Raw genomic sequence first — 15,759 nt, 5'->3', positions numbered from 1 at the left:
AGAACCGACATCGACAGTAAGTATCATAACTGTATAGGTACCTAAGAAAAATTTACAAAAAATAAGGAACTTTGTTTCTGATTAGGTACAGTATTTTTCTTTTTGACTAACGGTAAGGCGGTTTTTACAACCACGGAAGGTTGAGTGTTTTTATTAAATACCTACCTAGCGTGGCTGCTCACGCTAGGTAGGTATTTAATTTTGGATGCTTATAATATGCAGTGACTTACTCATCCGGATTAGATCCGGTCGATCTAATGTATATTCTTGAACCATGATGTTTGTGCCCTAACTAAAAGTAGCAAATTATTAAGTTTCGAATTATCATAATTATAGTAACTACATCCATGAGTTTCTTACATCCATGGTTAGCAGATTTTAAAAAATGACAACAAGATAGACAAGAACCCAGAGCCTGAAGACTAACGCTAACGCAGAGCCTGAACGTCAAACGTCATCTAGATTCTTTGATGGTTTACTCATTGTAGATTCTAGAATGCGTTGTCTATGGTTTACATTGGTCTGTGGTAATTTGTTTGAATTATTTGAATTTTGTACGTTGGTGTTGGCTTTTGGCTTGGAGAAGTAAACAAATAATAATAACGTATTAAAAAAGAGAAGTTATAATTGTTCACCTGTAATTTAAGTCGATGAAATGAGTGAACAAGTAGCAGACTATAACAAGAATGAGACAACTATGAACAGTTCTGTGGTAACATTTGATAATTTTAGAATACTCAAAGAGTTCAGCAATATAGCTAAACTCGTCAGGTAAGGTATTATTTTTAAATTTTATGACTGACTAGCCCGCCCGCTAACGCGCGACTTCGTCCGCGTGGGCTACACAAATTTCAAACTCCTGTTTTATCCTTTTACTTAGGGATTGAATTTTCAAAAATGTGGATGTCTACACTACGTCATAATAGCTATCTGCATGCAAAATTTCAGCCCGATCCGTCCAGTAGTTTGAGCTGTGTGTTGATAGATCAGTCAGTCAGTCAGCTTTTCCTTTAATATATTAGATTTAGGTTTATTGTTACTTTTACAGTCGACCAATGTCTTTTATTGGTTGGTGGTCTGCAACTGTAGGTCAAAAGTGCTAAGCCTGAAATCTGTAGCATACCTCCTTTCCAAAACTTGGGTCCAGTTGCATGATATATGGTTGAAGTTACATAACGGTTAGCGTTAAATTTTAACCACCCACAAAAAGAAAAGTGGGTTGCACAAGTTAGTATCCATACCGCCACGATTAAGGTTAAAGGAAAAATTTTACTACTCCTGACTTGTGCTATCCATTTTACTTATATTGACAGTCAAAGATTACAGTGACAGAACTTGTAACTATCAGTTAAGCAACTGGGTCTTGTGACTTGTCTTTGATAGAACTTGTCTGTCTCGTTGTAAGTCTGTAGATATCTAAGCGAAATCTAATCTCCAATTCCAAAAAAGGGGTACAGGTTTAATAAAACTGTCATATCCCTTCCAAGTTAGCCCACTTACATCTTAGACTGCATCATCACTTACCACCAGGTGAGATTGCAGTCAAGGGCTAACTTGTAATCGATAAAAAATCTCAAACTGTACTAATTAAGCTTTTGCTAGGAGTAGGTATAACAGTGCAACAGATGTGGTTTGAAACGTCCATCTTTAGGATTTCAATCTTCTTGATTGTTGAACTGTTGAAAATCCAAATATGTAAAAAGTCCTGACTCACTGACCCATAAATCTAAAAAGCTGAAATTTTGTAGAGATTCTTTCTATAGTTAGTATAGTATATAGACAAGGAATAAGGCTGAATTTTTCTTAATCCTCATGGTGTTAAGGACTAAGGTAGGATTTATAACCGGTTAAAATACATTTTGCATCAAAATGTCATACAGTATTATGACTGCAGGGCCCCTTTGATATTTATAATAACATGGCAAATAAATAATTGTTCTAGAACAGAGGAGTTCCTAGAAATAGTTTCTAAACTAAGAGGTGTGAAATGGGTTCAGTTATTAAACTGCTTAAAGGAAGATATTCTGAGTGAAATGGAGCAGGAAATCAGTTCTATGTGGGAATTTGAAAATATGTCTAAAAAACTTGATATCTTAGAGAAACAGAAGGAAAAATATACAGAAATCAATCCTATTAAAACTGTGTGGTAAGATGTTCATTTAATTATGTAGTTACGAATTAAAAACCGGCCAAGTGCGAGTCAGGCTCACGCAAGGGTTCTGTACTACAGTCGTATTTTTTCGACATTTTGCAGGATAATTCAAGAACAGGTATGATACATAAAAATAAATAAAAATCTGTTTTAGAATGCTCAGGTGAAGACCTTTCATATGATACCCCACTTGATATAGTTATCTTACTTTAAAAATTGAACATATTAATTATTAGTTCATGACCACAATTTAATTTTTTTTGTGTGATGTAACCACAAATTCACGGTTTTCAGATTTTTCCCCGAATGTCAGCTATAAGATCCACCTACCTGCCAAATTTCATAATTCTAGGTCAACAGGAAGTACCCTGTAGGTTTCTTGACAGACAGACAGACAAACAATAAAGTGATCCTATAAGGGTTCCGTTTTTCCTTTTGAGGTATGTAACCCTAAAAACAATTTTCTTTATCTTTATAATGCTATTTTTTTAGGAGACCACAGCATACTGATGTGAAAGGTCAACTTAGAGCTTTTGATGTAGCAAACCTACGAAAGCAAAAGGCATTACTAGTATCTTTGGTACAGGAAAATGAATCTAAAGTGAATAGACTTAAAAAAACAGTTGCAGCAAAACGAGGATACTTGAAAGCATTGCAAATGGATATTCAAAAATATCAAAAGAAAAATGAGCAAATAATATCAAAAATACATGACAATATTGTAAACCATGGGAACTTAGTAGAATATATGGCACCAAATATGGATATTGATGTGGACGACATAAATCGTTCACTAGATTCAGGGATGGATGAATAAAGTGATAACATAATACAATGAAGTATTGAGTAAAATTTATATTTCAGAAAATGTACACAGAATCTGAGAAAGTACAACAAAAAATTATGTCTAGATTTCAAATCAATTAACTCAGAAACTATCTTTACAGCTTAGAAGAAAAAAGAGAAGAATTATCATATGTAATATAGAGTTACAAATAGAAAAATCACAAAATCTATCTCGCAACCTATGTATTATGAATTAGCTAATAGCATAACAATTTAAATTTCTATAAGTGCTGCCACCCACTGAGCTACTGTGGCGGCCACTAAACGAGATCACTAGTGGTTAAGTTAAGCCATTAGACGCAACCACCAATCGCAGCCACTAGTGGCGAGAATCCATTTTCCCACAGCAGGGGTTGGACGTGTTTGTTTGTGTAAAATGGAAACACTTGGTTTTATGCATTGTGTCTTATGTACATTCAGTACTATGTTTGTAACAAGACTGGACGGGCGGGCAGCAGAGAGAAGCGAGCACTGACCACTTCTGCAGCTTGTGGCTCTCACTAGGCCACTCAAACGCTCAGTTAGCGCCGATGTTATACAAAATGTATGAATAATGTCGTCCACATCTTGTAGCAGCCACTAGTCGTCGCCACCCGTGGTCCAGTCTGCGGCAGCACTAAGAGCAGACAAGATCCTCAATTTGGAAAAGCAATGAGGAGTCTAAACTACAAACTGTGAAATTATGCTTTTAAAATTAGACATACAGGAGATAATTTTAGCAAATCAGTAATCTAAACAGAAACAATAATTATATATCATAAGAAATTACAATTCTTTGTATACTTTTATACCTCTGAGAAAATGAAACAAAAAAAAAACTTCTTACTTTAAATAGTAATATTTATTAATGCATATTATTTGACATTGTTAACATAGCTAAAAAATAAAATTGTACAATGCAAAACCTGCATATAATTTTCAATATTTTATAATATAGCAATTGCACTATTGTTGCGAGGACTACACTGCTTCTACCGCCTTTAGTAATCAATTCATTTTGAGGCTTATTATATATCTGTGAAGTTAAAGCCTCAGGCGATTGTGCCAATCTGCCAAACAATTTGGAAACATCTACTTAATGATTAAGAGTAATACTGTGTGCAAAATAACATAAATTTCACTGGGCGTCAGCTCACTCTCTTAGCTTAGTGGGAATCGCAATGGAGTCCTAGAAATGAAAATCAGCGTGTTAGCTACCACTGCAAAGGTTATCATCACGTCTTTAGGCCATCTCAGTACCAAATAAATAAAGCTGGTATAAAGCCCAATAAGTGGAGAACATCATGATGGTCCATTCCTTTAAGGCCAGATTTTCACTAGGATAAATACTTAATAGGACAGATTCCTGTAATTTTCATAGAAGTAAATTTGAAAATTATCTTTCAGATAGTCTTTTCTCGTGCTCCAACTAGGGAACTGAACTGATTGGAGCATTAGGAATACTTGTCTTCATACTCTAATCTAAGTATAGCATACCACTATATTATAGTCCAATCCTATCAGTTGGAGCATGAAGAAAGACAAGTTTATTAAGCGGGCTATGCTAGAAGACTTACATTATGCGGCAGAAAATAATGTACATCGATCTTTAGAAGCACATAGCAGTTTTGTAGAGCACTGTATTTGTCATTAAGACCGACAAAACGTGATATAGGTATGAGTGACAGAGACAAATCCGAAATGTCATTCGTACATTACTTTCAGCCGCGTACTGTCCCTTCGTTGTCCCTTTATTTACATCATTGCTACTTCGTTTTGCTACTGATGTCAGTGACTCGCTTCTGTCGCCGATCTCCTTCGAGAGCAACTGGCTTCTTACTTTCCACAATCAAGAGGGGTACACAAGACTTGGAGTCAGGGTGCTCGTATTTCATCCAGGGCCACATTCCACCCAATCTTATGCATTTTTCAGATTAATCAGCAAGACTATATGTATAAAAACCCAAGACATCGTCGGCAAAAATATGTAACACGTGAATAAATAAATGAAAAGTACATAAACTAAATTAATGTGTATGAATGTATTAAATTCTGTCCTTGTAGGACTTTGTCCTTTAAAGAATCTGGCCTTATAGGAACGAACCAACATAATGATTTAGTTTTTTAAAAACTTACATCACCTTATTTGATGATTTGAAATTATTTCACAAGAACTATAATTTCGAGTCAACAGATTTTCGTTACCTATACCGAGACCTATATAATATATAATTTACATTTATAGGCACATTAGTTATAGAACAAACAAAGCAATGGTGCTTCTGATCCACTACAACTTAAACAGTATTCAATGTAACGACGCTCTCGTCCAATGCCCGCATCTTTAAGATCGCTAGCCATCTTTAACTTCAACATTGATGAAACAAACAATTTGTCAATCAAAAATTAATAGGTCAATAACATAACATAGATCGTCCGATGTCGGGCTGCAACGCCAGGGACCGAAAGAAGCAAGTCAAGAGACATCGCCGAATAAACACTACCAACAACCCTCACAAAACCTCTGTAAACTAAACTCATAAATTAATATCACTCACATTTAAAGTAAAATTAAAAATAAGAAGGCACAAGCAATAATCAATAAATAATCATTAAATTTTAACAATACTCATATAAGCATCTTATTCGGCTCTGTCCGATGACAACGTGAAATGTAATTACAATTATAACTCGATATAATTAAATTATTTGTAGCATCTCTCACTGAGCAGCACACTGGATTCCAAACGTCAGTTATTTCTTTTTGGGCGGCGATCTCTGAGGCGTGGCCGGTCTGCCGCTGTTGATGCCGTTGTACTGGTACTTCGCCTTCTTCTCCGAGGGCTTCAAGATCTGTGCAAAAAACAATCATCATCATCCACTACTGAGCATGAATCTTCTCTCAAATGAGAAGGGTATAAACCATAGTTCAACAAGCTGACCATGTTGTATTCTGAATAGGGCTGAATCGGCTCCAAAACCAAACTCGAAAACTGAAATACTGCTGCACTTTATCTTCTTGAATGATTAACACGAATGACGACATAAAGTAAAAATGTCAGTTCAGGTACTGAATTTGTGTATAGTCCGCGCGACAGGTCGAGATGGCAATCGGGATGGGAACTTACCCGCACAGCCCCCGTGTTAAGCCGGTGCGGGTGTACAGGGCGTCCCCCCCGCCTCATACCCTGATTGCCATCTCAACCTGTCGCGTACTATCCGTGTATTTCAGGGCTCAGAACGGACTGTAGCATACCTGAAATGAGCACATGAGTGTTTCGTCCACGGACATCATGCCGCCCGCGTTGTCGAACTCGCCGCAGTAGTTGGGCGCCGAGAACAGAGTCACCAGTTGCCGCTTCGCAAAGAACTCGTAACCATCTTCTACAACCTAAAATCGTTTAGTGTAGTTTAGTCTTCATTTTGTCGAGTTTAGTTAGGTTAAACTTATAGACTAGAACACAGTATTTTTAAAAGACCTATTCAACGACACCCCACACTATGGGGTAGACGAGAAAAAAAATCATACCCACTTAACATGTAGGGGAGCTACCCTAAAAAAATATCACAATTTTATTTCACACTTTGCCGGCGTGATTAATATTTATACCCATGCCAAATTACAGATTTCTAGCACTATTAGTCTCTGAGATTAACCGAGGACGGACGGACGGACATGGCGAAACTATAAGGGTTCCTTGTTTACTACGCATCCTAAAAATGGTAGTCTTGGTCGTCTGTTCGTCGCAATGCAACTCAGATGCGCACTTTTGAGACGCTAATTTGTAGGACAAACATGATATTGCACTTTCTAAAATTTTAAAATAACATAGCATACATACTTGATGGGCCCTGCAGATCAAATCCAAGTCATGTCGGTTGAGAAATTTGCTGACGACGTCTGGCCCGAATGTAAACGATACACCGCGGTCGTTCTCTCCCCACCCTTGCACATCCTTGTCTGGATCCGACCACAGAAGATCGCAAAGTAAACCTGAAATTGACATATTTCATGATAATGATGTCAGTATTCAAAATTGTAGATGGAATGGAATCATTTTCGTGACCAATAAAAAAAAACCTAGAATCGGTAATCGGGAGATACAAATAAATCGGGTACCTACTTTTGCAACACTGATAAATATTAATAAACAGGTACCAGTACTGAACGAAGTGATTCGTTCCTATTTAATAATAACTAGCGGTTTGTCCCAGCTTCGCACTGGTGGACATTTATTTTTAAAAAAATTTGGGGAATATTTACCAAAAATGTTATAGCCTAACTAAGGCTATATAGCCTAACAACAGTATACAGTAATGCTCAGAGATAACGTAGCATTTTAATAGTGAAAGAAATTTTGAAATCGGTCCAGTAGTTTTTGAGTTTATTCGTTACAAACATACAAAAATACAAATCTTTCCTCTTTATAATATTACTAAATGATGCCCGCGACTTCGTCCGCGTGGATTTAGGTTTTTAAAATTCCTGTGGGAACTCTTCATTTTTCCGGCATAAAAAGTAGCCTATGTCCTTCCCCGGTATCCCCGGCAATTTGTACCAAATTTCGTCAAAATCGGTTGAACGGTTGAGCCGTGAAAAGCTAGCAGACAGACAGACACACTTTCGCATTTATAATATTAGTATGGATACTTGGTGTAAAAGTGTAGATGTAGATAATAACTCCCTCTGACTGGGAGACCATAATATTATGGAAGGAGAAGGAGTTGCATGGCCGCTTTTTTAAAGCTAGTGAGCCATACTTAGATGTAAAAGCGCGGATCGCAGCCTCTTTCCCTCGACGGCCGATGTCACGCACGAAACCCTTCGAAAATACCCTATTATGGTACTATACCTATTATGTTTCTTCTTACTTTTATATGTATCTACATATTTTCTACACGGGCGTGAGAGTTAATAATATAGGATAATAATAATTAATGATCGTAAAGGTGTAGAAGATTATGAGTTTGCAATAGGTACGCTCTATGGTTATGAATTTAAGCTGATATTTGCCTGACGTTACGTAATCGATTAGCATTGTTAGCGAGGAAGACTACGCTGATTGTCGATACAATTTTCAACGTGTACTAAATATGTTTAAGTAGGAACAGGTAAACAAACTAAGAGTCACGAGTGTGTCGTGTGGGCTGGATGACAATAGATGATTACGGTACCATCGAGTCTCTGAATCCTAGGCCATTCGCTTTGGACTTTTACATATAGATAAATACAGTTGATCTACACAGCATAATAGTCTATTATCCTATTCAAGAATCTATCCAACAAATAGATTATGCACAATTCTATCAAAATTTCGAATAGAAGCAGATACTCCGGATGACAAAAGACGTGATAAGGATAGTTTGATAACGTTTATCAACAACAAACCCACAAAAAATTTACAGAAATATTAGGTTAAGCCCGCGACTTCAACCGCGTGGACTACATTTACTTTCAACCCCCTGTTTTACCCCTTTAGGGATTGAACGTTCAAAAATCCTTTCTTAGCGGATGTCTACGTCATAATAGCTATCTGCATGCCAAATTTCAGCTCGATCCGTCCAGTAGTTTGAACTATACGTTGATAGATTAGTCAGTCAGTCAGTCAGCTTTTCCTTATATTTTATATAATATGTATAGTTTAGTCGTTCCTTTTTCTAACCGACATGGTAGGCCCGCTTTTAAATCACCACGATTGGAGAATGCAATTCCTTACAGCATCAGGGTTGAGGAGTTGGGTCCTCGAGTTCAACGATAGTCTTTACTTGATAGGTACATCGAATATCAATTTATAACCGAGAGGTTCTAAATCTCATCAGTTTAGGTGATCAGGTCTCCTGCAGCATCAGGATTGAGGAGTTAGGATCCAATTTTCTTTTGAAACAATGTTGCAAAGTTTTTCTATCAATTAAAAAGAAACTAGCAAATCGGTTCAGTAATCTCGGAGATTTCGGTGTACGTGGGTAGAAAAACACAACTCTTCCTTTTTGAAAGTCGGTTACAAAAGTAGCTTATGTTACTACCTGGTTAATCCTATATTTCTCTGTGAAAGTCATATCAAAATAGATTCAGCCGTTCCGAAGATTATAGCCTGTTCAAACAGACAGACTAAAATTTTAAAAACGTTTGATTCAGTCATGGTACAGTTCAAATAACCAAATGAGCTCAATATGAGGTAGTTATTTCGAAATTACAGACATACACTTCAATTTTATTTATGAGTATAGATAGTATAGAGTATAGATTAGAGCCTCAATAGCTCAACAGGTAAAGGAGTGTACTGAAAACTTAAAGGTCGACGGTTCAAACTCCGCCCGTTGCACTATTGTCGTACCTACTAATATTCTTTAAAAAAAATTGATTCTCGAGCTAAGCCATATGAATATTCAAGCTAAAGCATATTTGCAGCATATACCAGTACAATGAAAATACCTAAGTAAAAATGCATAATAAGCATAATATGAGCATTGATTAGAAGAAATGACAATTGAAAATATGAAACACGTGCAGCGCATTATGAATTGCACTCTGGCGTTATTTAAAAACGCCTCGACTGTAATTTTCATCATACCGCACTTGTAACATGAATAACTGACGAACAAAAGCCTGCAAATTGAGTTAATAGGCGGGCGCTGGTTTTTCATTGTTGCTATCTTGGTTGTATAAAAATCTCTGAACTGACAGCGGACAGATCTAGTAGTAGTATCAGTAATTAATAATACAAAGTATTTAGTCGTGACTCGCAAAGGTCAGTGAGCGTCACACTGCGAAAAATATCCGACTGAAAATCCGTAGTTCAAAGTTAAACAATTAATGCAATTTATTTTAACAGAAGTTGTAGGTACTCTAAAGGATGTTATCCGGCTTAAGAACATCTGATTAAATCTAAATTATTTTAAATCGTTCAAGCTGACAAGGTCGCGGGTATCTGCTAGATCAAAAATAAATTAGTTTGTGTATACCAGCTATCGAACACTTGCTTTTATAAAATCGAACAGAGTCAAGAATAACCTCATGCCTACTAAATCTTATCACATTAATCAAGAAATGTTTATGTAAGGTAAGTCAATAGGTAGTTGGGTAGGTAGGTATAGTACACGTCAGGTCGAGATGGCAATCAGGAAGGTAACGCCCATTGTACAAGAAATAACACTTTAAATTTTTATTGCGGCAATTTTGAAATGTTTAGGTATAATTTGTTGTCATAGCGGCAATAAGAACTACACATTCTATGAAAATTTCAGCTCTCTACCTATTACGGTTCACGATATACAGCCCGCTGACAGATAGACGGACTGGTGGATGGACGGACAGCGGAGTCTTAGTAATAGGGTCCCGTTGGCACCAGTGGCGTGCACAGGAGTTCAAGTCAGGGTATGCATTTAGGTATGAACTTATTTTACGGCAGGTTATAATGAAAAATAAGCATTGATTTATTACAATAAGGGTAAGCAGTGCGTTTATGCTTCTATGAGCTGCACGCCACTGGTTGGCACCCTTCGGGTACGGAGCCCTAAAAAGGTGCAGGAAATTGTGTACTCGAGATTACGGGCTAGCGACCAAGTGTAATCGCGCCATTAGAATAAATTGAAACTAGAGTTATACGAATAGCATCTGTTGCAATCAAACATGTAAGTGGCTAAGCAAAGATACTAGCCAGATACTAGAAATAATGTTTGAAACTATATCATGATCACCGTGCGGTGCGTCAGTCTCACGTTGCATGCGAACATTCTAAGTTTGGAAACCACTTAATCCAGTTACAGAACATTCACACTTCTATCCGATTTTAAACTAATACAGTATTCTCTACTAGGTACTAAATTACATATTTGAAAGTTGTACTCGAAAGAATGTTAAGCGAATTAAGAACATTTGATGCTGAGTGTGGTGATAGCTTAATGGTAAGATGTGGGCCTTCTATTCGGGGTGTCCGGAGTTCAATCCCGGGCATGCTCAAAGATTTACATGCGAATCTTTGGGATCACATTTTTACAGAAATCTCGCAAGACAGATATTTGTTTCTAGAATGTACATATCTACTCATTGAGTTTGATTGGTTAATCCATACTATCCATACTAATATTATAAATGCGAAAGTGTGTCTGTCTGTCTGCTAGCCTTTCACGGCCCATCCGTTCAACCGATTTTGACGAAATTTGGTACAGAGATAGACATCCCGGGGTAGGACATAGGCTACTTTTTATCCCGAAAATCGAAGAGTTCTAAAATCTAGTAATATAATGTAGTCAAGCGAGACCCAAATTACATTTGTATGGAGAGCGCTGGGAAGTGCGCTAGGGAAACATCTCGTCTCCACTCCACTCTCAGTGTTAGGTACGCCTGACAGAGTTCGCTTCAAAGCGATAAGGCCGCCAAATTGTACTACTATTTTTGTAGTGTAATGTTTTATTTTTGTTTCTTTTTATGATGGTATACATTAAAGCATATTGCATTCATTCTTAATCATTTTTTCATAATAATCTTCTCTTTCTTAAATTCATCTATGTTACCTTTATGCTTGGAGTTACTCTACATGATCAAATCAGAAATGAGGTTATCTGTAGGAGATATAGCTCAACGGGTGGCAAAGCTGAAGTGCATGGCAGGGCACATAGTTCGAAAAACTGATAGACGTTGGGGTCCCATGGTGCTGGAATGGCGACCTCGCACCTGAAAAGGCAGTGTTGGAAGATTCCCCACTAGGTGGACGGACGACATCAGACGAGTCGCATAGAGCCGCTGGATTCAGACGGTGCAAGACCGTGGTGTGTGGAAGTCCCTACAAGAGACCTTTGTCCAGCAGTGGATGTCTATTGGTTGATGATCTTGATGATGATTACCTGTATCAGGGACATCAGTGGGTCTCATTATCCGTCTAATTTGTTCCATTCCCTGCAAGTCGGGCGACAGTCCTCCATGGCAGCAGAATATCTTCTCGTCAATGATGGCGGCAATCGGGAGGCAGTTGAAGCAGTCGGTGAAGGTTTTCCATAACTTTATGTTGTACCGACGTTTGCATTCGTCATAAAACCCTACAAAACATAATTTATAGTAAAATTTTATATTATTTAGATTAAGAATGGCTATTAGATATAAACATGGTCAAGTAACATTTTAAATGAAAAAAAATTTTGGTGTACCTATTGTACCTACCAAACATTAACTGAGTTTAATAAACAAAGGTAGTGGGAGTTCTTTGTGTAGTGTAAAATAATGTTTACCATAAATACGATTTATGCTGGCGCATTCGTGGTTGCCTCGTAACAAAAAGAAATTTTCGGGATACTTGATTTTGTAAGCAAGCAAGAGGCATATGGTTTCGAGAGACTGCTTGCCGCGATCCACGTAATCGCCCAAAAATAGATAATTGGCTTCTGGCGGAAACCCGCCATATTCGAATAGACGCAACAAATCTGTGTACTGGCCGTGTATATCACCTGGAAACAAAAATTACGATTAATGACTAAAACCGAAGAAACCCATAAGCATGATTTATGTTAAGTCGTGCATGGACAAGCAATTAATTCATACTAAGCAATATTATAAAAGTGAAAATGTGTGTCTGTCTGCTAGCAAAGGGAAAATAACCACTATGCTTTTCACGGCCCATCCCGTTTAACCGATTTAACGAGGTACAGAGTTGACTTGCATCCTTTGAATGGACATACTTAGGCTGTTTTTGGTCCCAAAAATCAAGTTTCCAACGGTTTAAAACCCCTAAATTCACTCGATCTAAGTCATGGGCATCGTCTAGTTGTCTATACATTTGTGATTGGACGAGGCATGAACGCAGTTGGGCTTAATTTGAATTGACAAACAAATTAAGGCATATAACGTAGCACACAGATCTCAGACTAGAGGAAAGGAGTCACATAATCATCTGGTGACTCAATTTTAGTTGGTCACTGATCTGATACATACATGGATACATTTATATTTAGGTACAACCATTCATTTAATCAGTAGATTATTAAGATGTGTTTTAACTGATAATATGTTTAACAAAACAAACAACTTCTCACTTAATTTATCTTTTCAATTAAAATCAGGAATTAATCTAAGGGCAAACTTGCCAGCGAAAAAATGAACGCGAGTCCCGCTCGATCTGTCCCTAGTCTTGTAAAAATAAAAGGATAAAATATAGTCGAGCTATAAAAAACCCAATCGCATAATTATTTTGTTGCTTTATCTCCATCTACAAAAAAACATGATTCTAGGTCAATGGAATGGATGTAACCAGTAGGGTAAGGATAGTAGTTTAAAATATCGCGGAAAATTTAACTGACTAGCGACCCACCTCGGCTTCGCACGGGTGCAAGTTATGATAATATCTGAACGCGTTCCTCTGTTAACAACGGGAACTGTGTCTGTCGGAACTCGGAAATCTCCAGCAAACAAATACAAAAGTAATCCCACCCATGACATGACGGCAGCGGAGTTTCTGATATCCTGTAAAGTTCTGTCCACAGCCTCTACACTCTGTGACTCATGGTGCATGAAAAAAATCGTACATAATAATGCGATGTCATCCCTGCCAGCCAGTCGCGTATACCGGCTGTGGAGTGGGCCACCTACTCTTGGCGCATAATTAAAATAGTTGAACATTCCTCATATTAGGCTAACATATTCACACTACAATCTCACCACAAATTTTGAGTGGCGCCTCTAGTTCGAGTAATATTGGCTGTTGTAGGAATATCTCCCGCGACTTTGTGCATAGTCCCCGCACCTCCGACTCGGACATTTGCACAGTCTTCCCAGGGCGGCATCCTCGAACTGCGACAAAGATACACTAAAATTAATTCTTGGTTCATTTAGTTCGCCTTTAAGCAACAGACACAAATGCTGATTATGAAAAGGATGAATCACAGTTTAGCAATGATACAGTTGAGCTGACTGTGTATGGTTTGCGTTAGCTATTTTATGTTGTGACAAAGCAGGACGGCTGCCAGTGACACACTATAAATCTTCAGCATAAATATGTAATAGATGTGTGTTTTGAAATGCTTAAATACAGACATAGTGGTCTCAGGCACCTGCTGTCAACAGTTTTGGACAACTGTATGGTTACTGAACTGAGATAATATGCTGTGAATTGTTTTTGTTTGAAGAACTTGTTGCCTTAGGAACATTTTGCAGAAATATTGCACAACATCTGTGAACGACAAAGCATAAGTGTGTTTCTTACAATCTACATTAATAAAATAAGGGCAACAAATCACAATGGGCTCAAGTTTGATCTGTACCTAATGCGGGTCATGCGACACTGGCTGCTACTGTAACTTGCCAACTGTGTGACGCTGGCAAGTGACGGGTACAGAGTTTCAATCAAATAGAAGATGAAAGTTTCAATCAAGAAGAAAAGATGCTTAGAGTAATATCATACTCTAATAATATATGCACTGCCCTCATATAATGGAGCATACAGTATATTTTTATTCTTTGTTGTTCACTGCACAACATAAAAAGAAATATACACCTCTAAACTAACATTCACTTATATTGCCAAATCGAATCAGTATTTTACTTCTCATATAATTTAAATTTTTTAATTAAATTTTTTTAATGTGCAAGTTATTTAGTTTGGAGTGCCATGTGTCTTTGCTAATAAACTATTATATGGAAGCAAATAACTTGATTTGGTGACTAAGTGGATATTAAACTAAACAGTTTATTTGACATGCTAGAGTTACCATTTTTGTGACACATTCAAGGAAGACTTATTTATGATATTTACATCAAAAACAGTTAATACGGAATAAAACTAAATACTTATTCTATAAACATTATCATTCACATCAAATAAAGATTAGGTCTTCTCTTATGTACATTGCAGTTATATGCTGTATAGTGTATACAATGATCAGTGTGAGTGTTTTGGACCAAAGCAACCTTGTTCCAAAAGTTCAATGGGGATTCAATGAGGATTTTCAATGTTGTCATCATAATAATTATTATGGGTAATAAAATAAAAAACATGTAAATTGATAAAAACGAAACAAGAGCAGTCCATTTCAAAGGAATAGAATAAGAAAAAGTATAACTTCTAGCTCAATACTGAAAATAGAACTTTGGGGGTAACCATACATTCTCCTGAAAAGATGTCTTTGAATTTCCCTTTTCGTCGTGCAGTTTCCTGTTGCAGCCTGTATACTGATGTAACCCATAAAAAGCAGCATGATAAAGTGAAATTAAACAAGTAAAGTAACATACAATGCGAACAAAGCATAACAATAAGCCCATGAAACTATTCGATGCTATGGAATCTGTCATCCACTTAAAAATACTTGATACTAGACTAGAGGAGTCGTGACTGTCGTTCAATTTACAATACACGCTATTGTTAACACAAAAATAGCCGTCTACAAGGCTTTTGAACATGAACATCCATACTAGATTCAGATAAGAATTTAGGATAATCGATTTATTTATGAGTTAAGACGTTTCTATACCTATACACTCAGCAGTAATTACGCAACTATAAGCCAAACACATACTGAAATAATGTTTTACACAAAACTTTCGTAGGTGCAGATTGCAAATTTAGTTGATTTAACATTAATAAATGCACTTTACCTTCTAAAAGTCTGTGAATAAGACTGTCAACATTGAGTTCGTCAGCCATATTTACTACACTAAATAAAACGTAGTGATTACATACTCTACGATATAGGTACTCTTTGACACTACCACTACACCAAAGAGTAAAGACTACAGTGTATAGAGATGTATAAAGCATAGTCTATAGTCTAGTCCTAGTCATAGGAAGAGTGCGTGA

The 15,759-nt window shown here is 37.0% G+C and overlaps 2 protein-coding genes across 4 annotated transcripts; one reads left to right on the top strand and one right to left on the bottom strand.

Annotated features, from left to right (window-relative positions):
- The first annotated feature begins 529 nt into the window (after positions 1-529).
- Positions 530-3,096, top strand: LOC117989634 (chromosome partition protein Smc-like). The gene is made up of 3 exons (XM_034977029.2): positions 530-771; positions 1,943-2,146; positions 2,645-3,096. Exons 1-3 carry the CDS (start codon positions 656-658, stop codon positions 2,967-2,969), a joined length of 645 nt encoding a protein of 214 aa, XP_034832920.1. The 5' UTR covers positions 530-655; the 3' UTR covers positions 2,970-3,096.
- On the bottom strand, positions 2,993-15,670 carry LOC117989626 (serine/threonine-protein phosphatase PP1-beta catalytic subunit). 3 transcript variants are annotated; one of them, XM_034977019.2, is made up of 8 exons: positions 15,558-15,611; positions 15,069-15,134; positions 13,626-13,757; positions 12,203-12,418; positions 11,822-12,013; positions 6,820-6,971; positions 6,234-6,368; positions 2,993-5,830 (listed from the first exon to the last, which is right to left on the bottom strand). In XM_034977019.2, the coding sequence occupies exons 1-8, from the start codon at positions 15,604-15,606 to the stop codon at positions 5,732-5,734; spliced, it is 1,041 nt and encodes a 346-aa protein (XP_034832910.1). In that variant the 5' UTR covers positions 15,607-15,611; the 3' UTR covers positions 2,993-5,731. The 3 variants fall into 3 exon arrangements, with proteins under 3 accessions (XP_034832910.1, XP_034832911.1, XP_069360010.1); XM_034977020.2 differs by lacking the exon at positions 15,069-15,134 and having other exon boundaries at positions 15,558-15,670; XM_069503909.1 differs by lacking the exons at positions 15,069-15,134; positions 15,558-15,611 and adding an exon at positions 15,434-15,491.
- Positions 15,671-15,759: the final 89 nt, after the last annotated feature.

The sequence above is a fragment of the Maniola hyperantus genome, chromosome 16, assembly GCF_902806685.2.
Source record: "Maniola hyperantus chromosome 16, iAphHyp1.2, whole genome shotgun sequence".
Classification (NCBI taxonomy): Eukaryota; Metazoa; Arthropoda; class Insecta; order Lepidoptera; family Nymphalidae; genus Maniola; species Maniola hyperantus.
The sequence above is the reverse complement of the archived record's forward strand: the minus strand, read 5'-3'. Positions and strand labels throughout refer to the sequence as shown.